Source organism: Bubalus kerabau, chromosome 1, assembly GCF_029407905.1.
Source record: "Bubalus kerabau isolate K-KA32 ecotype Philippines breed swamp buffalo chromosome 1, PCC_UOA_SB_1v2, whole genome shotgun sequence".
NCBI classification, from domain to species: domain Eukaryota; kingdom Metazoa; phylum Chordata; class Mammalia; order Artiodactyla; family Bovidae; genus Bubalus; species Bubalus kerabau.
Window position 1 is genome coordinate 195920365 of NC_073624.1, and position 27111 is coordinate 195947475.

General features: G+C 40.2%; 3 protein-coding genes across 4 annotated transcripts in view; 1 reads left to right on the forward strand and 2 right to left on the reverse strand.

Annotated features, from left to right (window-relative positions):
- Positions 1–666: 666 nt before the first annotated feature.
- Positions 667–6170, reverse strand: SPMIP10 (sperm microtubule inner protein 10). Its single transcript, XM_055566678.1, has 3 exons — positions 6085–6170; positions 5424–5529; positions 667–876 (listed from the first exon to the last, which is right to left on the reverse strand). Exons 1-3 carry the CDS (start codon positions 6168–6170, stop codon positions 667–669), a joined length of 402 nt encoding a protein of 133 aa, XP_055422653.1.
- Positions 6171–7422: 1252 nt separating this feature from the next.
- On the reverse strand, positions 7423–19575 carry PHAX (phosphorylated adaptor for RNA export). The gene is made up of 5 exons (XM_055548762.1): positions 19417–19575; positions 17125–17738; positions 15152–15272; positions 13813–13896; positions 7423–8676 (listed from the first exon to the last, which is right to left on the reverse strand). Exons 1-5 carry the CDS (start codon positions 19510–19512, stop codon positions 8407–8409), a joined length of 1185 nt encoding a protein of 394 aa, XP_055404737.1. The 5' UTR covers positions 19513–19575; the 3' UTR covers positions 7423–8406.
- A 4212-nt stretch (positions 19576–23787) lies between these two features.
- ALDH7A1 (aldehyde dehydrogenase 7 family member A1) overlaps positions 23788–27111 on the forward strand; it is a 34735-nt gene continuing 31411 nt past the window's right edge. Inside the window, exons 1-3 of one of the 2 annotated variants that reach the window (XM_055548782.1) lie at positions 23788–24026; positions 25775–25828; positions 26514–26579. In XM_055548782.1, coding sequence (XP_055404757.1) covers positions 23835–24026; positions 25775–25828; positions 26514–26579 — 312 coding nt within the window. In that variant the 5' untranslated portion in view covers positions 23788–23834. The remainder of the gene's footprint in view (positions 24027–25774; positions 25829–26513; positions 26580–27111) is intronic. The other variant, XM_055548776.1, reaches the window with a different exon arrangement.

The following is a 27111-nucleotide window of genomic DNA, read 5'->3' on the forward strand; positions in this document are numbered from 1 at the left end:
AATTATTTGAGAAACCACTATACTGTCTTCCACAGCAGTGCATCATTTTTACACATAGTCATTCTTATTTCTTAAGTTATGTGAATCAATTCTTTGCTGTAGGATATTGATACTTGAATACACTGAACCAATATGGAAAGTATATCTCAGCTAAAATTATATGATGCATCATACAGTTGTCTACCAAACACTTCTAATAACCATATTGGTTAGTTACCAGTCTCTTATAGCCTTAGGGGTATGTGTGTTGGTGAGGGAGGCAGAGAGAAAGGTGTTGGGGCAATCAGAAAAGTAGCAAAAATAATCCCACATCCTCCAACTCTATCTCAGTTTGGTTTACCTGACACTGAGTTTTGGAAGAGATGAATAATAAGGATGGAATGAGGAGGAAAAAAAGGTAGAGGAGTGTAGTGAAGATAGATGGTGGTTCTGGATCAGTCTACTGTTTCTTAACTACTTTCTCTGAAATTAATTTCAGTGAGACAGTTTTCCTTGCTCCTCTACTTCATCTCAGGTGTTCTCAGAGACTATTTTCTTTCTAAGCTATAACAATGTAAAAAAATATGCAGTTGCTTTATAGCCTTTGAATAAATTAAACCTGTAGGTGAAATATTTATGGAAGAGAGAGAGGGAGAGACTGAAGTACTTGATTATTTTATTCTTCGATCAGATCAATCGCCTCCTGAAGCCATGGGAAATCACAGTGCTTTGGTACCTGGAGAGAGGGGAATGCAGAGGCATATCTGCAATTTTTATTTCTGGTGGGCCTTTCTTCAAGACAACTTTACGATCTTCCCCATGGCAAAGCCTTTCACTGTGATCCAAAAACAGAGAGTCTTCCAAAGGGCCAGCGTGGATCCCACATGCTTCTGCGTGCTAGGAGGAAGAAAAAAATCTGCTGTATATCACACCAAAAATCACTTTATTAAGATGGAAGTTACCCAGTAGTTTTTCTGTTACTGTCAAGAAGGAATCTCTAGTAGGCAGAGCAATAACCGTGTTTTTTAAAAAGCAGTGCTAACTGGTGTCTTCCAACCAACAGGAAGAGCCAGTGGTGTGGGCTGCAGACTCTAAACTTGGAGTCAGGTCACTGATCTTTAGCTTCACTACTTTTGTGTCCTTGTACAAGTCATTTATGCACTGTGGGACTCAGTTTTCTCAAATATAAAATGGGAATTATTAAACAATTCTTTGAGTGTTGAATAAAACATTATATGTGAATGAAAAATCTTTTGCTGACTTTCAAAGCTCTTTCTAGGGCTTCCCTGGTGGCTCAATGGTAAAGAATCTGCCTGCCAGTGCAGGAGACTTGGGTTCAATCCCTATGTCAGGAAGATCCCTGAGAAGGAAATGGCAACTCACTCAGGTATTCTTGCCTGGGAAATCCCATGCACAGAGGAGCCTGGTGGGCTACTGTCCATGGGATTGCAAAGAGTCGGACACCACTGAGCAACGAAACAACAACACAAAGGAAAATAAGCTGCAGAGTATGCGGAGGCTGCTGCAACTGCGGTTGGATAGGTAACAGTTACTTATTATCTGTAGTAAGAGGTTATTATCTGAATTGTACATCTATTTCTGATTCTCTGATATTGCTGAATAAAGTCTGGCCTGGTCTTGGGGTGCAGCCCCCTCTCTCCTACGCTGTGCTCTTGTTTTTATGTTGTTAAATAGCTATTTCATCTCCTATAGGAAAAATCGTACAATGGAAGAAAAGCAAAGCTAGCATTTACTCAGCGCACATTCACTTCATTATAATTCTAGTTTAGTTTTCACTTTTACTCTGTAAGATAGATGCTCCATACACCAGTTGTTAATTACACTTTAAAACTGTTAGGAACACTGTCAACTAAATTGCAGAAGTGAAATAACAATGAAAAATTTATGCTAAATTATAGCTCAAAAGAGTAAGGTCAAGAATAATAGAAATGTTTCATATATAATATTCATATTTTATAATATCATCTGTTTTGGTAAAGTATATTCTTATTCAACATTAATTGCTTATTGATTAGAAATGTGGAAATTAGTTACATACACACATTTCTTCCTAGGAATCGTAACTTGAAACTTCTTGTTGTCTGATTATTACAGAATATTATATTCTCTTTTAAAGAAACAACTTACCTTTTCACAAGTGAATGGTCAATCTGAATTTGGAAAATGTTTTGAAACTGCTGAGTATTGAATAGAAGCACTGAGTGAAAAAGGAGTCTTATCTATAAATCTAGCCAAATTGTTCACATAGCTTTCAACCTGAGTATGCAGTACAGCTGTAAAAACACTCTCTGTGAAGAACAGACTTGTGGTTGCCAAGGGGGAGGAGAAGTAGGGGAGAGTTGGATTGGGAGTTTGGGATTATCAGATGCAAACTATTAGAATATATAGATGGATAAACAAGGTCCTACAGTATGGCACAGAGAAATATATTCAATCTCCTGTAATAAACCATTAATGGAAAAGAATATAAAAAAGAATGTGGGTATATATATATATATACATAAAACTGAATCACTTTGCTGTACAGCAGAAATTAACACATTGAAAATGAAATATACTTCAATAAAAAAATACACACTCTGTACTACAGCCTTTAAATTAATGGTGCCTACGACTGATGAACTTAACAACTGTGAGTTGGCATTATGTAGAAAAAGTGTAGACATATATTTCTGATATCTTTTGGTTTATCTATTTTAAGTTTATAATTGGGGTATTCGAGTAAGGTATTGCTGTTTAACTTTTGTTTACAAGTTTATGTGGCAGGTGCACCAAACAACTTTTGCTAGAAAGGTGGTTGTCAAGGCCTGGGAAGAGGAAGAAATGAGACAAAGGGTACAAACTTTCAGTTTTAGGAAGAGTAAGTTCTAAGGGCTAATGTTCAACACAGTGACTATAGTTAATAAAATGGTACTGTATACTTGAGAGCTGCTGAGAGTAGATCTGAGGCATTCTTACTACAAGGAAAAAAGTTAGCTAGGGGAGATGATGAATGTGTTAATTCTCTTGATCTTGGTAATCAGATCAGATCAGTCACTCAGTCATGTCCGACTCTTTGCGACCCCTTTGCCAGGCCTCCCTGTCCATCACCACCTCCTGGAGTTCACCCAGACTCACATCCATCGAGTCAGTGATGCCATCCAGCCATCTCATCCTCTGTCGTCCCCTTCTCCTCCTGCCCCCAATCCCTCCCAGCATCAGAGTCTTTTCCAATGAGTCAACTCTTCACATGAGGTGGCCAAAGTACTGGAGTTTCAGCTTTAGCATCATTCCTTCCAAAGAAATCCCAGGGCTGATCTCCTTCAGAATGGACTGGTTGGATCTCCTTGCAGTCCAAGGGACTCTCAAGAGTCTTCTCCAACACCACAGTTCAAAAGCATCAATTCTTCGGCGCTCAGCCTTCTTCACAGTCCAACTCTCACATCCATACATGACCACAGGAAAAACCATAGCCTTGACTAGATGAACCTTTGTTGGCAAAGTAATGTCTCTGCCTTTGAATATGCTATCTAGGTTGGTCATAACTTCCCTTCCAAGGAGTAAGTGTCTTATAATTTCATGGCTGCAGACACCATCTGTAGTGATTTTGGAGCCCAGAAAAATAAAGTCTGACACTGTTTCCACTGTTTCCCCATCTATTTCCCATGAAGTGGTGGGACCGGATGCCATGATCTTCGTTTTCTGAATGTTAAGCTTTAAGCCAACTTTTTCACTCTCCACTTTCACCTTCATCAAGAGGCTTTTTAGTTCCTCTTCACTTTCTGCCATAAGGGTGGTGTCATCTGCATATCTGAGGTTATTGAGATTTCTCCCAGCAATCTTGATTCCAGCTTGTGTTTCTTCCAGCCCAGCGTTTCTCATGATGTACTCTGCATATAAGTTAAATAAACAGGGTGACAATATACAGCCTTGACGAACTCCTTTTCCTATTTGGAACCAGTCTGTTGTTCCATGTCCAGTTCTAACTGTTGCTTCCTGACCTGCATACAAATTTCTCAAGAGGCAGATCAGGTGGTCTGGTATTCCCATCTCTTTCAGAATTTTCCACAGTTTGTGGTGATCCACACAGTCAAAGGCTTTGGCATAGTCAATAAAGCAGAAATAGATGTTTTTCTGGAACTCTCTTGCTTTTTCCATGATCCAGAGGATGTTGGCAATTTGATCTCTGGTTCTTTTGCCTTTTCTAAAACCAGCTTGAACATCAGGAAGTTCACAGTTCACATATTGCTGAAGCCTAGCTTGGAGAATTTTGAGCATTACTTTACTAGCATGTGAGATGAGTGCAATTGCGCGGTAGTTTGAGCATTCTTTGGCATTGCCTTTCTTTGGGATTGGAATGAAAACTGACCTTTTCCAGTCCTGTGGCCACTGCTGAGTTTTCCAAATTTGCTGACATATTGAGTGCAGCACTTTCACAGCATCATCTTTCAGGATTTGAAATAGCTCAACTGGAATTCCATCACCTCCACTAGAAGCATCAGGCTGTACACCTAACAATTTTATTTATTTTTGGCAGCACTGGGTCTTCCTTGCTCATGTGGACTTTCTCCAGTTGCAGTGTGTGGACTTATTGTGGTGGCTTCTCTTGTTGCAGGTACCGGCTCTAGGTGCGTGGGCTGAGCTGCCCCATGGCATATGGAATGATCTTGGACCGGTGATCCAACCTGTGTCCCATTCACAGGCAGGCAGATTCCTAACCACTAGAGGGAAGCTCCTATTTTTAGATTTTTTAAAATAAACTAGCCCTTTGCAATGGCAACCCACTCCAGTACTCTTGCCTGCAAAATCCCATGGACGGAGGAGCCTGGTGGGCTGCAGTCCATGGGGTTGCAGAGTCGGACACGACTGAGCGACTTCACTTTCACTTTTCACTTTCATGCACTGGAGAAGGAAATGGCAACGCACTCTAGTGTTCTTGCCTGGAGAATCCCAGGGACGGCGGAGCCTGTGGGCTGCCGTCTATGGGGTCGCACAGAGTTGACACGACTGAAGCAACTTAGCAGCAGCAGCAGCAGCCCTTTGCTGTATATGCTATAAATATTTCCCCGAGTTGCCCTCAAATTTTGTTGTTGTTGTTGAGGTATAGTTGATGTACAATATTACGTAAGTTTCTGCTGTACAACATAGTGATTCACAATTTTCCATAGTTTTTTTCGGCCACACCACACAGCATGAGGAACTTCCCCAACCAGGGATCAAACCCGTGCCTCTTGCGGTGGAAGTACGACTCTTAACCACTAGACTACCAGGGAAGTCCTATGTTGTATACTTTAAATATACACAATCATATTTGTCTATTGTTCCTCAATAAAGCTGAACAAATGAAAAATAAATTTCAAAACACTGTAGAGCTGTATGCTTATTCACAGATATATTACATACTATAGTTTTTCTAAAAATTATGAATATTTATAGGAAAATACCTTCAGATTCACATTCCTGAATTTCATGTTCTGTTTCCAAGGCATTACATAATGTCTTGGGATCATCCCTTGCTTTAAGGAAAATCGTGGCAAATGAATCTCACACCTGAAGATTAAGAAAGCAAGAAGAAAGGGTGTCTTGTGAACTAAATACAATTGCTTTAGCATCATTTGAGGGAATGGAAGCAGTTGTGTCTGTGAGGTTTGGAGCCCTGCATCTGCAGGACGGAGCTCTCACTGCCTTGAGACTCACCTATTAACAGTAGATAACCGACCCATTAAATCCCCACGTGTCACCAAGAGTCCACTCTGGATAGCATTACTCTAACTGCATGCTGTCCTTTACAATTTGCTCATGTTCATTCTAGCCTTATTTTAAGGGGAAAAAACAGCACACCATGATTTAGCTCAGGCCTATGCTCCGGCTAAAGGGATCTCTGGCCAGTCACAAAAATCAGTAACTAATTTAGCTTCTGAATGTAGTACATGCTCTACACTCAGGACAGTCTTGCTTTCTCTAGCACACACAGTTTTGTTCTGGAACATAAAGTTTTCTATATAGATACCAAGGGGAAGCACAGAGTTGGCGTCCCCATGAATGTAACTCCCAGACTGAAAACAAACAAAACCACCGGAAAACCCCAAACCGTTAAGTCCTCACTTATTAGCAAGCTTATCTGAATTCTCATCAGAACAGTTGTTGGGGAGTCTAGGTAGGATCGGACAAGTGTCTTTGCCTGAAGCCATCACTTCCAGTAGTGACAGGAATCCTCATCTGGAACTTCACTAGCCTACTAATTCTGACGACAGCGCTGCCTCAGATGTCACAATGTTTTGCTACCTTCATAGCGACCCAGAGCAATTGCTTCCGCAGCTGATTAAGAATGTGGGGCTTAGAGCCATTTTCAGTGTTTTTTAAATACTCCTTGAGTGTATCATCATTCTTATCATGAGCACTTAAAAAATAAGTATGTTTGCAGACTTACTACAACTTTGACAAAGATACTAGGAAATATAGTGGACTAAGCAATTATTACTCACAAATAATCACTTCGTATTTTCCTCTTTATATATTGCACATAGCTGCTATTATTTAGATACCTGTGAGTGTAAATCAAACTTGCCTTAACCCAAACCAATCTAACCCATTTTATCTCCTAGGTTTTGAGTTGAGTCAGAGTATTTTAGGTAAAAAAAAAACTCATTCTAGTAAAGATTATGAGTGAGGATGAGCACCTAAATTACTAAGCCAGAGACACAGAGGGCTATTACTGTTAATCCTACTAGCCAGCAAGTAGAAGAATGTTCGGCTGAGCAGGAAGAATGACTGTAATGTACGCTGGTATGGTGACACTATTAAGGGAATACATTTCTAGCAAGAGTTTGTAACATTCCTAGATCTGGATAATCAGAAAGGTTTAGAGAAGAGTAATGTTAATAAACAAAACTTTAAACCTTAAAAACTGAAGCACTGGTTTCTATACCATTAGGATGTAATACAATCCAGAAATCTGTGTAGTCTGCAAATGTTAAGAAAATAAGGAAAACAAGCTAGGAAGCAGGGTGGGGGAGAAACGAACCATCCACTAAAGATGAAGTAGCCTGAGACGTTAATATCCTTCAAAAACTGTAACTTCCACTAGAAAACTTGGTAATATTTACAAGGATACATGACATTTAGATTTCTGAGTGTTATCTTACCTAATATACCAGACCTTTAAAATCACCTCACACAAAGGAATCCCAGGAACTGCAGTGATCATTTTACAATATATAAAAATACTGAACCACTATGCTGTACACCCAAAACTAATTTAATACTGTAAGTCAATTATACTTCAATTAGAAAAAAAATTCTTCAAATAAATAAATAGAAGGTTAAAAAAAACCTTTAGGGACAATATTTAAATACTTACCTATTTAAAATGCTTCTTTCCTTGGTTATGGCAATTTTATGAAAGAAAATTTGAGATTAAAAAATAAAATCACTCAAAACTCATTGACTTCCAGAATTCCAATTTTATTTCTGCATTCTTTATGAATAAAATGTAACCAATAACCATTTTCCTCTTCCTTCCCTGCTTAGATCCAAATTCAATGATTATGTGTTTCAAAAATTACTGAAAGAGTTCAAGTACATTATTGCAAAGAATAGATAATAACTGCTTCCTACATATTTTTGCTTACTCTGTAAACTGTAGTCAACTCTTGGGCCACCTTAAGTAAACTACCTTTATTTTCTTAAATAAAAATGAATAATTTTAAACATCATGCAGAAGAAACATTTTTAATACCTAACTTCCTTAACATAAGGTAAAACTGTCTTAGGCAGGCCACCACTGGGAATTTCTGAAATGTCACTGTAATTATGCATGTATGGATTATATTCAGTATTTAAATATATGACCAAAGTAACTAATAAGTCAAAAACAAAGTTAAAGTTACAAACTGATACTTCTTTGAAAAGCTTCTGATGTTTATTTACTTCGGAACAAACACATGAGTGGGAAGAGCCACTAGTATAAACCTATTTTTTGTTTCTATCATTAAAAGCCTAAGAGTTCTTAAAACACAGAAAAACTAAACTTGAATGCATTTGTAATAGCTTAACAATTTATGTCTTAATAGGATCTTTTAATGGAATGTTTTGAAACCAATCATAGTTCATTGCAAAGACAAATCAGAAAAACTTTTGAACGGCATGTTATAATGATCTGGACAAAATTGATTATCAACTAGTAATAATTAGCACATGCAATAGATTAAGAAATTAAATCTTCCACTATATACTTTTAAATATTTTGTCAGACATGAGAACGTTTTAAATGTTCTTATCACATTCATCTCCCACATATTCAATTTTATTTAAAACAAGGTAACAGTTCTCTCCAGATTTTTGTGTTTATCAGTGCAAAGTAAAATAATCTCAGTAGAAATGGTTTATTACAATGTTATCTTAGAAAGGTCTATTCCTCAAAATGTACTAAAACATGTCCAAATCGTGAGAATGATCAACCTCAATGGCTTCCTCTGCATCCAACTTTGTTTCTCCATGTCCTTCCTGTGATTCATCAAGAGAGGCCAGGGCCTCGTTAGTGTCACTTGCAAACGTCTCTCGTGATGTATCATCATCTTCTTGAAAATTTAGGTTTTTAATGGCTTGTTTCATCTTTTTCCCCATCACTTGAATTCTTCTCTTCCTAGCAGCTTTTTTATTTTCATATTCCTTTTGATTTTCAAGGTAGAAAATGTCCTACAATAAAGGAACAACTTTAGTAAACAAGAACTACTGTTTATTAAAACTACCATATCCTTAAATCCTATTATGTTGCCTTCACAACAGTGTGAAAATTCACAATTTTTTCAAGTGTCTACTTACCTTTAAGTGGAGCATAGTAGCAGTATTTTCATTTTATATGAAAATACATCCAAACATCTTGATAAAAACAATTCTAACTAGTACAATGCCTGGCAATACTAAATTAAATTATGAAGTCTCCCCTTTCCCTCCAAATACAGCAAACCTTATTAAAGAGGAAATGTCATTCCCATGGGTTATATACTTAAATAAAACAAACCACGGTTTGGCCTAAAGAAATGTCTTTTTATCACATTGTTAATGTATTACAACAAATGCAGACAATAGATAATCTGAGAAGTTTTTCTTCTCCCATCCACAAGTTAAGAACCTAGTGCATACTACTTTAAGAGGGAGATCGTTATAGATGGACTTTAAAAAAATATAGCAAATTAACCTCTAACTATTCTTACTCTTTTTATCTTCACAAACTTTGTATTCTCTAGAAAAAAAATTATAAGGCCACAAACTAAAATAAAATCAAATGAGAAAAAGTTGAAAACAAGCCCACTCAGTTCAGTTCTGGCTTCCAAATTCTACAGACTGTGATTGTTAATAAGAGTGACTAAAAGAGTGACGATAAGAGTGACTAAAAGAAAAATTATAACACCATTATTTGAATGCAATATGAAATTACCTGCAATAAAATTATATTTACCTTCAGATTTTTCTTTCTAGTAACAAAGGTAGTCAATCCATATACAACAGAAAATTTGGAAAAAACAGAAAACAAAAAAATCTTAAAAGCCAAAACATTTCTAACCCCTCACAATAGACCAAAGCACTAGTAACATTTTGGTGTTTTAACTACCAATCTATTGTCCCATGACTCTTTTTCTTTAAAAATCTGTACTCTGCCTTTCAGCTATTATTTTATTTTCTAATTTTCTTAGAACTGCTTCACAAAAATAGAGGCTACACAATAGTTGTTTTAAGAATGTCCTTGTAAGTCAACATTTCCCTATTATTGGATACTATTAAAAATGTTTCCAGTGTTTATTATAATGCAATGTTTCTGACAGTTTACGATAAAAATCTACAAACATTAAATTCCCTTCTCCACGGCAAGTTAGAAAAACTGAATTTCAAAGACCGGTGATTCAGTGGAAACAACATGGGTCTGAAGGCAGAGTCCTCTGTGATCCCAGACCTGTCCTTTTCCTGCCTTCATCTGCAGAGCAGGGTGACACCCAATCGCAGGCTGTCAAGAGTAAGTCCTGTAAATACTGGCCTTAGTGCCAGGCTCACGGTACATAAATGTTCTTTTCTTCTCTCCTTCTGGAAACTGTTTGTCCAGATTTAGTTACCAAGAAAAAGCTTTTTTAGATATCATTTTATTTAACTCTTTTATAGTAATATTAAACAGGCAGGGCACATATTAAAATCCTCACTTTATAGATGAAAAAATCAAGGCTGGGGGAGACAGTAAGCAATCTTCTCACAGTCTACAATTGCTAAATGGCAAAACTAAGATTAAAACCTAGACTTTGAATCTTAGACTTTCCTTTTCATCACATCATACTTTATCTTTCAAAAGAGTGACATTTTGCTATCAAACAAAACTTGAGAAGAATGTTCCTTCTAAGTACACACTTCTGGCCAGGGGTAATATTAGGGGAGGAGGGAGAACATTAAGGTATTAATATAAGCTCTGTTCTATCACTCAAAAGTTGTGTTCCCAAGGAAATCCACTTTGTTACAAATTCATGTTATCAAAATAACTGTCCAATGAGGGAAAAAAGCACTTAAAGAATACAGATTCCAAATGTGCAACAACGGGAACATTTCTTGTAGGAATTTCAATAACATATTTTTTAAAAAATGACCAAAAGTGAATAGTGAGGGGAAAAAAAACTGAGCAGATGCAAAATATGCCCACATGGAGCATCAGCTAAAGAGAAAAGGTTTCTAATTTTGTGTCACCATTAGCCTTACATTAAAACAGTTAAAGCACATCTCTATGACCTTTATCACCCACTGGTATAATAAAGAGAATACAAAATTTCTCAAATACTGTAGCTGTGTTGCACGAGTACCACCTCCTTCCTATGTAAGAAGCCAGTTTTTTATTTTGATTAGATGTGCTAAATGCCAAGTCATGTTCTTTAATTAACAAATTAAAAGATACCAAATTCTGAGCTATGAAAAACCCACACTGTTTAGTTTTTTCCATATGACATTCTAGTAATACAAAAATGATTAAGAATACTAAAGTGCCCAGCTTCCTGTTTATCAGAAATATAGGAGATAGAGAAACAAACAAAACAAATATGCACGAGCGGACAATCACCAGAATGTGGTACACTCTGTAAGAGCAATCTTGGACTCATCAAAAGGTCTAATCATAGAGGAAAATGTAGGACTAAAAAGATATAACAAAAAGGATGTGGAAATCTGTTAGATAGGATCCTGGTTCGGGGGGAAAAAAGCTAGAAAATACATTCCTGGGACAATTCATTAAACCAGAATAAGTTCTACATAGATAATGGGATGATGCTATGAAATTATCATTTTTATTTCTCTTAGGTGTGGTTATGGAGGATATTGTAAAATCAGAGATATCAAAGGAACATTTCATGCAAAGATGGGTTCGATAAAGGACAGAAATGGTATGGACCTAACAGAAGCAGAAGATATTAAGAAGAGATGGCAAGAATACACAGAAGAACTGTACAAAAAAGATCTTCACCACCCAGATAATCACGATGGTGTGATCACTGACCTAGAGCCAGACATCCTGGAATGTGAAGTCAAGTGGGCCTTAGAAAGCATCACTACGAACAAAGCTAGTGGAGGTGATGGAATTCCAGTTGAGCTATTCCAAATCCTGAAAGATGATGCTGTGAAAGTGCTGCACTCAATATGCCAGCAAATTTGGAAAATTCAGCAGTGGCCACAGGACTGGAAAAGGTCAGTTTTCATTCCAATCCCAAAGAAAGGCAATGCCAAAGAATGCTCAAACTACCGCACAATTGCACTCATCTCACATGCTAGTAAAGTAATGCTTAAAATTCTCCAAGCCAGGCTTCAGCAATATGTGAACCGTGAACTTCCTGATGTTCAAGCTGGTTTTAGAAAAGGCAGAGGAACCAGAGATCAAATTGCCAACATCCGCTGGATCATGGAAAAAGCAAGAAAGTTCCAGAAAAGCATCTATTTCTGCTTTATTGACTATGCCAAAGCCTTTGACTGTGTGGATCACAATCAACTGTGGAAAATTCTGAAAGAGATGGGAATACCAGACCACCTGGTCTGCCTCTTGAGAAACCTGTATGCAGGTCAGGAAGCAACAGTTAGAACTGGACATGGAACAACAGACTGGTTCCAAATAGGAAAAGGAGTTCGTCAAGGCTGTATATTGTCACCCTGTTTATTTAACTTATATGCAGAGTACATCATGAGAAACGCTGGACTGGAAGAAACACAAGCTGGAATCAAGATTGCTGGGAGAAATATCAATAACCTCAGATATGCAGATGATACCACCCTTATGGCAGAAAGTGAAGAGGAACTCAAAAGCCTATTGATGAAGGTGAAAGTGGAGAGTGAAAAAGTTGGCTTAAAGCTCAACATTCAGAAAACGAAGATCATGGCATCCGGTCCCATCACTTCATGGGAAATAGATGGGGAAACAGTGGAAACAGTGGCTGACTTTATTTTTGGGGGCTCCAAAATCACTGCAGATGGTGACTGCAGCCATGAAATTAAAAGACGCTTACTCCTTGGAAGGAAAGTTATGACCAACCTAGATAGCATATTCAAAAGCAGAGACATTACTTTGCCAACAAAGGTTCGTCTAGTCAAGGCTATGGTTTTTCCTGTGGTCATGTATGGATGTGAGAGTTGGACTGTGAAGAAGGCTGAGCGCCGAAGAATTGATGCTTTTGAACTGTGGTGTTGGAGAAGACTCTTGAGAGTCCTTTGGACTGCAAGGAGATCCAACCAGTCCATTCTGAAGGAGATCAGCCCTGGGATTTCTTTGGAAGGAATGATGCTAAAGCTGAAACTCCAGTACTTTGGCCACCTCATGTGAAGAGTTGACTCATTGGAAAAGACTCTGATGCTGGGAGGGATTGGGGGCAGGAGGAGAAGGGGATGACAGAGGATGAGATGGCTGGATGGCATCACTGACTCGATGGACGTGAGTCTGAGTGAACTCCGGGAGTTGGTGATGGACAGGGAGGCCCGGTGTGCTGCGATTCATGGGGTCGCAAAGTGTCAGACGCGACTGAGCGACTGATCTGATCTGATTGAGAGATTCTTGTTGAAATAGTTAGGCCTGAATGTCATGTTTGCTTCTTATTTCTCAATGGTACAGAAGAAAAAAAAAAGTCAAAATATTAACTACCCCTAAAACTAGGTAAAGGATATATTGGTGTACATGCTGTTATTTTTTCATCTATTCTGCACATTTGAAATTTTCCGTTAATAAAAAGTTATAGAGGGAATTTCCTGGTGGTCCAGTGGTCAGGACTCCATGCTTCCAGTGCAGAGGGCCTAGGTTTGATCCCTGGTCAAGGAACTAGGATCCCGAAAGGCAAGCTATGTGTGTGTTAGTTGTTCAGTCATGTCTGACTCTCTGTGACTGCATGGACTACCACCCGCCAGGCTCCTCTGTCCACGGGATTCTCCAGGCAGGAATACTGCCATTCCCTTCTCCAGGGGATCTTCCCGACCCGGGGATCGAACCCAAGTTTCCCGCATTGCAGGGCAGATTCTTTACTGTCTAAGCCACCAGGGAAGCCTTAAGATTCTGAAAGCCAAGTTATAGGAGAGTAGAAAAAAATAATTACATTCTAAGACACCAGGAAAAATTTCCATAAAAGGAAATCATGACCTTGGCTCTGAAAGGGGAGAAAAAGAGGAGGCAGAGCTTTATAAGAGGTTCAAGTTTTACTTAAAAAGAGCAACTAAAAAAATCAGTCAACGTAAGGCAGAGCAGGTAACAGAGATCAACAGAAAATGAAGCTAGAGGTTGAGTGGCAGTGAAATCATGATTGATCTTAAAAGTCAAGGACATATCATTTTTACCTTAATTTGTTCCTCACTGATACTAGGAGTGTTTTTCAGGAGATTCAGGAAAACTCCACCTGGTGTTCTTCTTCGACTACCATTCTACAAAAAGGAACAGAAAAATTATCCTGTGTAGACTCTTACCATGAATGCTCAGAGCAACTTTCAGAGACATTCCTAAGGAGCTATTAAGATTTACTATGCCATTCTGTTAAAACTGCAGTGTCCTTCTGCCTCTCCAGACTTCCCATTTGCTCTTTCTTTTCTCATAGCAGGTATCACTTTCTAGCATACTTGGAAGATACTACATTTATTCTTTAGACCGCTTCCTTCCCACCCCCTATTATAACATAAGCTTCCTGTGTCTAAAACAGTGCCTTAAACTACAACACAGACGGGGCACCACTACACTCATGATCATTACAGTTTGTTGTTAACTTCTATAATCTATGTTCACGGGCTGCCTCCTCACCCAGTGCTATCACTTCTAATTGGTTATTTTTCTCTCCATTTCCACAGCATAACATTGATGGAGTCTCTTGTTGATGTTATTACTCAAATTCATGAGGAACAAATAAGAAGGAAACCATTCGACTTTCATCCTCACCCTGTGGTGAAAGCTCAATTAAATGAGATCTGCAAGACCACTCACTCCACGGCATAAACTGTTACTGCTTGTGATCTGGCCCCAGCAAGAGAACTGCTCTATCAGTCATTCTGGGACAATAAAGTGCTTTTTAACCATTATTTGTTTTTTTCCCTTCCTCAACCCCAGAAGCCTCTTTAGACATTTTGTTTCCTATTCACCCCTACCACCCATGAAATCCAGTTTCCAAGAATGTACGAATTAAATGAACCAAAAATAACACTTCTCTTCACCACTACTGAGTTCTGGGCACTATGATCAGCATTATATACACATTATCTTATTTAATCCTTACATTAGAGGATTAATCCCATTTTATAGCTGAGACTGAGGTCTCCAAAGTCAAATAATTTAGCCAAATGTCACATCTAGTACGCTGCACATCCAAAATTCAAAACAAGAAACCCCAAACTCCAAAACCCATACTCACTAAATTTGAGCTTCCAGGTCCTTTTGCCCTGACTTTTTTCTTAATTCAGCCCCAACCCTTAATGAAGCCTGTTAGAGATTTGTTGTGGACTACACACTAACAAGCTACAATTTAGATATATTTTTAATAAGAAAAGTACTAATTGTAAAAACTGACCATACTGATTGTTTAAATTCAATTTTCATTATTAATGAAGGTTTTTAAAAGTCTGAAACACACTGGTTATAATCCATAAATAAGAGAACCAACAATCAGAGACAAGGGCATTTTATTAGCCTTACCATTATAAAAAGGCCACCGTTTTGTTCAACTTCAGCAGTTTCCATCAGAAGTTCAATTGCCTTTTTGTTCCCAATTATTCTCACTACTCGGGCTATCAAATCTTTCTTTGGTTCCTGCAACCTGATAAGGAACAAATAAAGTAATATCAACCTCTTTATTTGTTGCATAACGTTGAGGAAATCTACCTTAGTCTCCAATTTAGTTCCCAGACAGAATTAACATCCCATTCTAGTAATATCTGCTTTCCGAAATCTTCAATATTTAACCTTGGAATCACTGACATGGAAACATTCTTATCTTGGGTCGTCCAAGCAGACAGTAATGTCAAGATTCCATCTCAAGTTACATACTGGCCTCTTCACTTTGCCTTATGGGACTACAGCAAATTTCAAAAGAAATACGCACACACAGCATGACGAATGCAAGTCTAAAAACAAACATGTATCACGATTTCTAAAATTTACTTCTCCTAACTCGAGATGTCTAGGAGATTTAAAATGGATTGGACTTTCCCCTCATGGGCTCCCTGTCTCAGAACAGAAGATATGGCTAATATTTACCAAAGGCTTATTATGAGATAAGCACAATCCTAAGAACTATATATGCACTATATTTCAGTTAATTCTCTCAACAATCTTACAAAGCAGATATAATTATTTTTACCACTGACAGGTAAAAATACAGGAAGCCTAAGTAAGTAGCAAACCTAACATGAGAGACCATACTCTGCAGAGATGAAGGAGGATTAATATTACAGAAGTCTTTCCAGTTCCCTACCAAGCTCTGGCTTCTTTTTTTTCTCTATTGTGGAAAGAGCACTAGACTAGGAATAAAGGGATTAGACTTCAGTTCCAGGTCTGACACATTAGTGACTTGGAGCAAACCACACAACTGCTAGGCCTCAATTTCCTATTTGTAAAGTGAAAGTACTGGTTTACAAAATCTCTAGGTTTCTTTCCAGCACTCAAATTCCAAACCACCTCAGTACTGAAAAAATCCAGTACTACTATTGACAGGCCTGCCTGGAAAGTAAATACTTGTTTTCCTACTAGTTATATTACCTTTGAACCAAACGTTTTCAAACTTGTGACACTGTTCACTAGTGATTTAGAGCTAATAAAATGTAAACAAAATTTCAACTTTAAAAATTTCATGTTAAAAATACATGAAATGTAAATTCACCATACATCAAATAACTCTTCTCCTATCCAAAATAAATTAAAATATGTGTCCAAAGATGGAAGTTCATGGAAGTTCATAACAGAATTATTCATAATTGCCAAAAAGTATAATAGCCAATACAAATGTGTGTGTGTGTGAATATATAAGCTGTTGATGACTGCTACGACATGGATGAATAGCAAAAACACTGCACTATGTGAAAATAGCCAGGCACAAGAGACTACATATTGTGATTCTATTAACATGAAATTTCCAAAAAATGCAAATTGACAGCAATAGAATGATTAGCAGTTACCTGGGAATGGGAATAGGAGCTAACTTTAAATGGGCATATGGCATGAGGGATCTTACTGGGTGACGGAAATGTTTTAAAAGTGCTTTATGGTTGTACAACTGATAAATTTACCAAAAAAAAGTCCACACTTAAAGAGGACAAATTTTATTACATGTATAATAAGCCTCAATAAAGTTGTAAAAAACAAAAAAACACTCCAAGAACCCCACATCATTTAAAAGGATCTGTTTTTATCTGAAGAGTTCTATAGCCCTCAATATACACAGTTGCTCAAAAGTTCACAAAAATCTACAAAATTATTCTATCAGGTCTGCCCAAATTTAAGAACAGCCAACCATATTCATATTCATATAACCACATAAGCCCAGTTCTTGCCTTGGATTTAAAAATCTCAGAAAGGAACACCACCATCAATGTATTTGGACTCTATAGTATATCTTATAAATGGAAGATAATTGGTCAAGTGTTCACTTGTAGAAATATTTAAATGCTCACCTGAAAGAAATTTCATCAGCCACCCTCTCTTGAGAATCGTCCTCTGTGATCTCGTACCGGCCTTTATAGTTCATTTCTAGTCTGTCTCCTACTCTGTCTTTGACAGGTCGTTTCCTTTTGGGATGGCCTTGCCCATTTTCCTCCTCCTTTGGTCCCATTTTTTTGCCACCATGCATATATTCTTCTAGCTCTTTGTCTAATTCTTTTGTATGTTCTTGAGATTCTCTTTTAAGTTTCTTGGCAAGTAAATAATTGTAGGTCTCAGACTGTCGGCTTCTGTCAATAGTGCCCTCCATTCCCAGGATACCAAGTTCAGTGGCCACTGCATCTTGGTTCTGTTCTTGCAGCACAGCACTCCATATGTTGTTAACCTTCTTCCTTCCAGCTACAGGTGGTTTCTGGCTGCTCTGGTCAAACTGAAAAGGCTCTGGTTTGGGAGGGGTGTTAAAACATTTCTGTCGCTTGCGTTTCCAGACAGAGCTATCATCATCTGAATCTGAAAAGCTCTCTTCACTTGAATCCACACTTTTAACAGTCCGATAATGTGATGCCGGGGCACACGCTGCTGCAGTGCTCTGGAAGGGCCGCAGTGCACAGTCCCCACCTAGTGCTTTCTGCAAGTGAAGGAAAATTACAATCAGTTCCACAAAAGACATTACCCCCACACGCCCTGTGCTATGTAAAAAAAATTATTTAGGGATTCAGCTGAACCATTTTAAAGCAGCAGTGATCTTTGAAAATCTCTGAAACCAATTCAGTGCCTGAATTTCTAAAGGTTTACATGGAACTTCCTTTTTTTTTTTTTTTTTTTTTTGGCCACTTGCAGGATCCCTGTGAGTGTTAGCCTGAGAGTGTTAGTCACTCGGGGATCCTGCAAGCGGCCAAAAAAAAAAAGGAGAGAGAGAGAAAAATCCATGTAAGGGACTGAATTGGTTTCAGAGATCTTCCGAAGATTACTTCCTAACCAGGAACTGAATCTGGGCCCCCCACGGTGAATGTGGCCAATACTAACCACTAGACCACCAGGGAACTCCCTGAAATTTCCATTTTTAAAGCCACAAATTCTTATTTCTATATAGCTAATGCAGCACTTAGTGCTAAAACAGCTTTCCAAAAAATTACCAAAGCTCTTAATTCTCACCTTCAGAAGATTTTCAATCTTTTCAGTTGTCAGAACGTTTGAAAATCACATGTTGAACAACTGTTACAGGCAGTTAGAACTTGTTTTCCTCTTTTCCAAAGGCGCCTGTCATGCATGTGGATATATCAACTGCCTTTATAAGGTTTTGGGACTATGTTCCTTTTAGACTAGAGAGTAAAATCCTATGTGTAAGCATCACTGACAAATTACTTGTAAAACTGCAGAGTCCATGGCATTAAGTTTACTAAGTCAAGAGTCAATCTATGGAAAACTGAAAAAGATTGAAAAACAAAATATATTGGTACCGATTTCCCAAGATGCTTCTATGCAAAAGGAATCACCTTTGGTTTTTCAACTAAACATCAAAGTACTTGTTGAGCTCCTAATCCGTGCTAGAAATGGGGGAGGGGTATTTTAAAGCTAGACGGTAAGCCTTCGTATCTGTAAACAATAACGGCGCTAACACTTGTCAGCCATCATTTAGGCTCCATCGAATCCTTACAGCCACCCTATCACTGTGGTACTGTTATTCCCACTCTAAAGATGGGGCGCTAGGCTGAATACCTTGTCACCGATCACATAGTGGCGGCTCTGGAATTCCAACGCGGGCAGCCTGGCACTAAAGCCTTCTCAAAACAGCTTGCTACTTAGTAGGGCGGCCAAGACAAACGCCTATTTAGAAACCTGGGGAGCTAACATAAAACCCAGTGGCACATTATGGCACGACGAAGCTAGGTTCCATAGGAATATGGAAGAACAGGCCCCTGAGCAAGAGATCAACTTCATTCCCGATCCTCACTCCCTTTCTCCTCGGGACGCAAATGAGCGCCACTGACTGGTTGTGGGCCGACGTCCCCACGTTCTACATGTTCGGGAAAATTTGCCCTTCGAGGAGAACCCAGCGACGCCCAATGGGTAATTCCGTAGGTTTAGAAAACAAGGAGAGGAGCACGGGAGGCGGGAAAGAGACAACCGCACGCCCGCCTCTGGGAGCCGCACGCCTCGCGCACCCCGCCTCGCAGCTAAATGCCAGGCCAGGTTCGTAGGGCCCGCTGTCTCCCCGCCGCCTGCCGGGCTCCGCACGCCCGACAGGAGGACTCCTGGGCCCCGCGCTCCCGGCCCCGAGTCACCCGCCTGCCCTCCGCACTCACCGGCACCGGCAGCGGCCTGTCGCTGGGTGCCACCGTCATGTCGGAATCCGAGTCGGAAACCTGCCCATCGTCCATGTAGCCGGCCTCCTGCGCCATCTTCCCCCGGCGCGGCGCGGCGGGCCGGGAGAGCACTTCCGGCGGGGCGGCGGGCGGTGGGTGCTCGGGCGCCCCCGCGAGGGGGCCGCTCTCGCCCCGGCAGCCTGAGTCAAGACTCGCTGATGTTGCATCATCATTGCAAACTGCTCACTTGTGCTGCCCTAACACCCTGGCGCCTTTTCTTCTGACCTGCTCTCTTCAAACCTAAAGATGTGCACGCATGGCAGCCGTGAGGGATTCCTCCCTTGGTCTCACAGTCCTCGCCTGGTTGCTCCAGGCAGGCCTTTCTGCTTCCAGTCTTGCTCCTCTGTGATCCACTCTGCAAGTAGCTTCCTGGGGAGCCTTCCAGACGGAAGGTGAGGTCGCCGCCCGGCTCAGACCTCAGCACAGCCGACAGAGCTGGAGGTGTGTGCTTCAGGCTGGGGTCCCTCTCCTGCTCTCCAGCCACGCTGGCGCCTCTCACGTTGTTCCTCAGGCACCCTTGGTCCTTTCCCGGCCCAAGGGCGCTGCAGTTACTGTTCCCTCGGCCTGCAGACCCTCCAATACCCCACACCCCATTCTTCCAGAGATTATGCTCTCCCATGATTCAGAATTCTGATTAAATGCGCCCTTCCCACAAAGGTCTTCAAGCACTCTCACTAAAACAGGGTTCTTTCTTTACAGTCACTCTCGCACCCTTTTTATTCCTTCAGGCTTCAATAGTCATATGCCTATTTTGTTTTATTTTTTTTGTCTGAATTCCCCACCAAAATGTCTATTTTATTCACTTTTTTCTACCTGTGCCCAGTCCAGTGATTTCTTGTGTACACATGGTGAAGAAATATTAATTGAATTTTTTTCGGCATAAAGGGGATCTTATTGTTTGTACCTTTTTACTATTCTGTACTCTCCTTTCAAAAAGAAACAATATAGCTGTTTATCCAGGACGCTTTTCTATACCAAAATATAAAGATCTAGCTCCTTTTTAATGACTTCCCAGTTTTTCCATTGCATGGAGGTAGCATCATTTATTTAGTTTCTGATGGTGTACATTTAAAGTGTAGCCAGTTTTGCAATGAACATGTCTTTTTACAAACTTGTTTTATTATTTCCTTAGTATAGACTGTATGGGAAAAAATGAATTTATATTTTTGAAATATGAATTTAGTACCTATAAAGGAACTTAGAAGTCACTTGGCCCATTTTATTTTGGTAACTGAAGGGAGATTATTACATAGCTAAGCTATTGCAGACCTCTGTCTTGACTCCAGGTCTCCTAACAGACAGGTCTATTAGGTTGTCTAAGGTCTTCTCTTAGACAACTGATATTTTACTTCTTTTGCAGGTCCCCTGAATGGGTTCTTGTGTGTAGTGTGAGGTAGGAGTAAGTTTTCATGCTGTTATTAACATTATGGGATGCAGCTAAATATCATATAATGCATAGAACAGCCCCGCACACTAAAGATTTTCTCCAATGTTTTCCACTAGATGTTTTAGTTCTTACTTGTAAGTCTATGGTTCATATTAACTTAATTCTTGTATATAGCATGAAGTAGAAATCAAGGTTCTTTTTTTTTTGCACCTGAATATCCAAATAATATAGCAGTCTTTGTTGAAAAGACTATTCTTTCTCTTTTGATTTCTTTGACACCTTCATTAAAAATTGACTATACATGTGAAAGTCTATTTTTGAGTACCCTATTTCTGATCCATTGATCTTTATTTCTGTCTTTATACCAGTGTGACATTTTCTTGATTATTGTAGCTTTGTAACAATTGTAAAATTGTTAAAATAATTGTTAAAGTCAGGTAATGTAGATTTGTTCTTTTTTTTCCTTAAAACTGTTTTGACTATTCTAGATCATTTGCCTTTCCATTTAAACTTTAAAATATGCTTGCCAATTTTGGTATTTTGATTGGGATTGCATTGAATCTAGAGGTTAATTTAGTAGCCTGATACCATTGAATGCTGGAATCAAATATTATTAATCAATAACTCTTCTTCTGACACTGGGCTCATTAAACCACTAGATAGGTAGAATGTATCCTGGGAGAGAACGTAGTATTTAGAGGATGTGAATGGTTGGTCCTTTCTGAGAATAATTTTCCCCATTAAATACTAAGCCAGCATGTTAGTTGCAAATCACATTTTGATATTTTGGTGAGCTTGATTAATCTGAGTTTGCCCAGAGCAATAGTTAGTGTCACTCACTCGTGTTCTGAAAAATCAGATGCTGACATTGTATTCTGGGTGGTGGTGATTTCTCCAATTTACTGCTGCCTTGGGGCAAGCATGCATGTTTGTATCACTCTGCCTTCTGGCCAACTATCTTTGAAGAATAAAGACAGCTAGTATTCACAGAGGACTTCCCCAGCACAGGTCATTTGTACTTATGCTGTGACTCCAGAGTCTTTTAACCACTCTCTGAGGCCTTTGATAAGTCATTTGGAAAGTAGAATTTGGCATCTACTAACTCCTCCCCTTTTAATACAAAATTAGTTCAAGATATCCTGACATTTAAATTTCTGTAGGGTTTCGCAGTTTTTATATATGCTTCCATGTATAATCCATTTAATTCTTTTTCAAGTGTGAAATGTGCCTTCATAGGATTCATTTACTTCTATATTTTCCTGCTTTGCCCCATCAAAATTCATTGTTGGTGATTTTTCCTGACCTCCTATTGACAGGCTAAATAAGTTTTGAAAAAAGAAGGTGGAAGAGAGATGCAATCCCTATTTTCCATATAGGCAGTTGCTAGTGTCTATCGTCCCAAAACTTGTTTAGAGGGAGACCACCATGAACCTCTCTTTTCGACTTAGTGAAGAGATGGAAGTTAACATTCCTTGAGAGCATCATGTGTTGCTTCTAAAATTTAGTGCATCTGTAAATGTCTTTTCATTTTTTGAATCAAATGGAGGGGAAGAGAATGGAAGGATGTGATGTTGGGATACATGTACAAAGAATCTTACTGGCAGCCAGAAAGCGAGGAGAATTAAATTCTCTATTAAAATGCCTGAGAATGGAAATGAAGGAAATTAGTGCATCAGTCCTAGGAGTGGATGGACAGAAGTAGCTGGGTTGTTGATATGGATCACCAATGCTGAACAGGGTATCCTTGCGTATTACTGCTGAGGTGTGTTCATAGGTTCATTTTTTTCCCAATGATGTAAATGAATGTGAGCCTGGTGGGATGCTGGGAATTGTGGAGTCATGCAAGGATGAGTCAGGGGCGGTCCTTGCCTTAATAGGGGAAAAGTATAACATTTTCAAGTGGAAACACCATTCAGATATCACCAGCACTTACCACAGTTTCTGGTAGATGCTTGATACCTGCCTATTTCAACATGATTTGTTGAAATCATTTATGTTCTAAGGGTTGAACAGATAAAGCTTGAATGCAGAGATGAAAGGAAAGGTTTTACACGTGGAGGCAACAGTAGGGCAAAGGCACCATGAGAGGAAAACACAGGCTTTGGAAAGAAATGTGTGACTCTCAACTGTCTGGTTGCCATGTGGAAGGCCACAAGGCAAGTACAGAGAAGTAATATTTTGGGAAAGTAGGTTTGGAATCACCTTATTTATGCAAGGATTTGAGAGTGTGTGTATATTTTAAAATCCTGCCCAAATCATGCTGATTGAGATGTTGCCATTTCCCTTAAATAGGATAGGCCTAGTTACTGGAATTAAGGGTGGCAGATGGGATGGTGGGGATGGCAAGAATATTGCAGGAAGAGAGAAGCGATGGAGAAAAAAGGAAATTGATCAAAACTGTCTTTGTTCTTCAAAAGCAAGAATATACCCACGCAGAATATTTGGAGGGAACTACCACAATTTACAATTTTTCATTAATTAGAAAACTCTAATTTGTAATGTAACAAAGGGGCGGAAACAATCCTCTCCTTTCCACCAGAACTGGTTAAAAATACCGACTCTCAGACCCTAGTCCAGACCTATAGAATCACAATGTGCATTTAACACGATAGCTAGGGGAGATCACATGCACATTACAGCCTGAGAGGCCTGGCTCTAACTCACTGTATTTTAGAGCCAATATTTTGCTGGAAAAAGTTCCTAGCTGGTGCCGCTGTTCCCGCCGTCTTTCACTAGATGGCAGTAGCCTGCGCACTTCCTCCGGGTTTCACCCTCATTGTTTTCCAGGCCCTGGTTGACCTCCAGGCTACAGCTCCCGGCTCCCGCGCAAGATCCAGCTAGGCAGGGCGACGGCGGGGGGCGTACTCGAGGGCGGGGCCGGGCCTACCCAATGGGCTCCTCCGGGTGGGGGGCGGGGCCCCACTTCAGTTGTTCCTCGGGCCGCAGGCGCTCTTCGCATCCCTGACTCAGTATGTGGCGCGTTCCCGGTCTGCTCTGCGTGCGCATTGCAAGGAAGAGCAAGTTCTCCGGATCTTGGAGCAGGCCTACCGCCTTCATGTCCACTCTGCTCATCAATCAGCCCCAGTATGCTTGGCTGAAGGAGCTGGGGCTCCGCGAGGAAAACGACGGCGTATATAATGGAAGCTGGGGAGGCCGGGGAGAGGTATGCATATCTTGGGCAAATCTCTGCGGCCTCTCTTCGCCCTAGGAGGCGGGACAGGCACTGCCCAGCCCTAATCCCCGCGGACGCTATCGGCTTATACTGGGTGGGAAGTTTTGAAGTCCATAGTAAACGTTTTCTCAAGTAGAACCATTAAAAGTACTACTAGATAATATTAGGTCCTGCGTGTTACTGAGAATCGAGTTCATTTTGGAGCAGAAAGGGGTTGAACTTCCCAAGCGTACTTAAAACCGCACAGCAGAGTTCTACACTCTAGTGCGAAATGCCACACACTTGGCGGTGGAAATCATCTGACTTTTCTACTTAACTGTGGCTCCTCACATGTGACGTGCGCCACAGGTAATGTTCTACAGTATTATATTATCTTTTGAAATCCTCTGGAATGCAAGCTCGAAGTTGCTGAAATCCTGTTTTTCAGTCATTGGGCTCAGAGCTTCCTTGAGGGCCAGATTTTCAGCATTTTTCTATTTCCAGACCCTAACAGCTTGACTCAGATAATGTTCAGTAAAATGTTTTATAGACTAGGATGGAAAGATAAGCTTGTTATTACTTGGATTTTTTTTTTTTTTGAGGACTGCATACGAAAGAAAACTTGTAAGAAAACGTTATATAACATCCCAACAGTTTGTTGAATGAACCTGCTTTGTTAGAGGAAAGGCATCTTTTAGTTATCTGTGGGTGTAGGAAGTGCAGGTGGTTTTAATTGTTCCCAATCCCCCATTGGTGGGTTTATCCTGTTTTTCCTGTGGTATCCAATTATTAGGTTCATGGATAAAATACCCTTCCTGAAAGCCCTTTTAAAGCTATACCTAGGTTGTTTTTTTTCCTAATTTATCCCTCCACTTCATGTGGACACACACCTTTCCCATGGTTGTCTGCTGCTGCTGCTGCTGCTGCTAAGTCGCTTCAGTCGTATCCGACTCTGTGCGACCCCAGAGACGGCAGCCCACCAGGCTCCCCCGTCCCTGGGATTCTCCAGGCAAGAACACTGGAGCGGGTTGCCATTTCCTTCTCCGATGCATGAATGGTTGTCTAGCCTTGGCCTTTTCACCTCTGACCAGAGGCTGGGCAGAGTTATGGAGAGAGGGAATAAGCTAGACGTGTAACTGCGAGTGTGTTTGCTCAGTCGTATCCGACTCTTTTGCGACCCTACGGACTGTAGCTCGCCAGGGTCCACTGTCCATGAGATTCTCCACGTAAGAATACTGGAGCCGATTGCCATTCCCTCTCCAGGGGATCTTCCTGACCCACGTCTCCTGCATTGCAGGCAGATTCTTTACCATTTGAGCTATAGGGAAGTCCCTAAAACTTGTAACTTTGGTCTGTTAATGGAAGAAGAGGCAAAATAACATGTTACTTTTAGGCTTTTGTTTAAATGCCTAATATTTAGATAGCGAGGGTGGGTTTTGGCGAAAAGGTTGTTCTGAGTGTTCAGGTCAAAAGTGAAAACTCTAGTCTCCTGTTTGTAACAAGTTAATGGAGAAGGAAATGGCAACCCACTCCAGTATTCTCACCTGGAAAATCCCATGGACAGAGCATCCTGGCGGGCTACAGTCCATGGGTCGCAGGAGTCCGACACGACTTAGTGACCAAACCACCACCACCAACGTAAGGGTTCTGAGTTTGGTTATTGTATCTTAGTTCCCGCCCCCGCCCACCTTCCTTTTTACCTTCCTCCTTTTGGTCTGCTCCCCCATTTTCTATTTATGTAGATCATCTTTTTGCTTTAGGTTATCACCACCTATTGTCCTGCTAACAATGAGCCCATTGCAAGAGTCAGACAGGTAAGTGCTTTTTTTTTTTCTTTAAATGCAAAGTGCCCTTAGGGAGTTTGTGCCAGTGATCACTGAGTAATACAAATTTACAAAGTCAAAGAATGTTTCCTTTTTACATTTAGAAATGTCTGGGGGAGGGACTTTCCTCCAGGTTCAGTGGTTAAGATATTGGGCTTCAGTTGCTGGGAACAGGTGTTTGATCCTGGTCGGGGATCTTAGATCCTGCATGCTACACTGCCTGGCTCGAAAAAAAAAAAAACATTCCCAGGGAGACCCTGTACTCTATGAGAATGTATGTGCCCTGGAAAAGGAGACCCTTAGAGAGGACTACCCACGAGGGATTCCACTGAGGTCTGTTTTTCTGGATCACCAGGGGACTTGGGTTAAGATGAATGTTCTGACCTCTTGACTCTACGCTGTAGCCTGAGGTTCTGAATTTCTAATATACTTCAGGTATTGCTCATGGATGGGACTCCTGGACCTTGCTTTGAAAGGCAAGGTTTTAAAAAGTACAGATTCTAACTTAGCAAATTCCAGCAAGTTTTGGGAAGTATAACCCGTGATAATCATTTTAAACCACAAATCTTAGGGTCACTGGGGATTTTACAGTTATTTTCCTAAAGTCTATGTTCTTAGGAGAAGATCGTCACTGCCCTTTCCTTTTCCCTTTGTCTCCCTCCAAATATTTATTTAGGCCAGCATGGCTGACTATGAAGAAACTGTAGAGAAAGCAAGAGAAGCATGGAGCATCTGGGCAGATGTAAGTAGAGTCCGGGACACAAACACCTACCGTAATGACAGACGGGAGGCAGCCAGCACCCCCTTGCTGAAACTGGAGCTTCTTGGGGACTGTGACTATCTCTAAGCTGTAGTCCTAAACTAGTACTCGTTTCCATATTTTGCCTTCAATAGCAGGGTAATTTTAAAGGGAAAAGAACTCTGTACTGTTGTAGCGTAAACAATCTGTGAACACTTTGGTCTCCAACTGATCTATGAACAGCCAAGTCTCCAAAAATTAAGCAAAGAGAAAGGAATATCTATGCTAAAAATAAACCATATGCTCCTCCCCCACCTCCAAGTTTTTTTTAGGGACAGGGAGGGGATGTTAGCAGTAGGTCGGCATTCTTGGTTCAGAGGGAGTGGTGTCAGCAGCAGCTCTCATAGGGCCTAGGCTCCAGTTCCTCGGCAGTCTGATGAGGCTTTGAGGCTAATTCTGCCTCCCCCGTCTCTGTCTCAACTAGTTCTGTGAGCAGGTGTAGGAACTGACTGGAGCTGGGCTGGACCACCCTGAG

Coding starts and splice junctions, on each gene's coding strand:
- SPMIP10 (XM_055566678.1), bottom strand. CDS start 6,170: ATGGCTTCAGGCAAAGACACTTGTCCGATCCTACCTAGACTCCCCAAC. Junction 5,530..6,084: donor TCAGATAAGCTTGCTAATAA/GTGAGGACTTAA, acceptor CTTAATCTTCAG/GTGTGAGATTCATTTGCCAC. Junction 877..5,423: donor TCAGGAATGTGAATCTGAAG/GTATTTTCCTAT, acceptor TCTTCCTCCTAG/CACGCAGAAGCATGTGGGAT.
- PHAX (XM_055548762.1), bottom strand. CDS start 19,512: ATGGCGCAGGAGGCCGGCTACATGGACGATGGGCAGGTTTCCGACTCG. Junction 15,273..17,124: donor GCTGATGAAATTTCTTTCAG/GTGAGCATTTAA, acceptor GTTCCTTATCAG/GTTGCAGGAACCAAAGAAAG. Junction 8,677..13,812: donor TCAGTGAGGAACAAATTAAG/GTAAAAATGATA, acceptor CCTTTATTGTAG/GACATTTTCTACCTTGAAAA.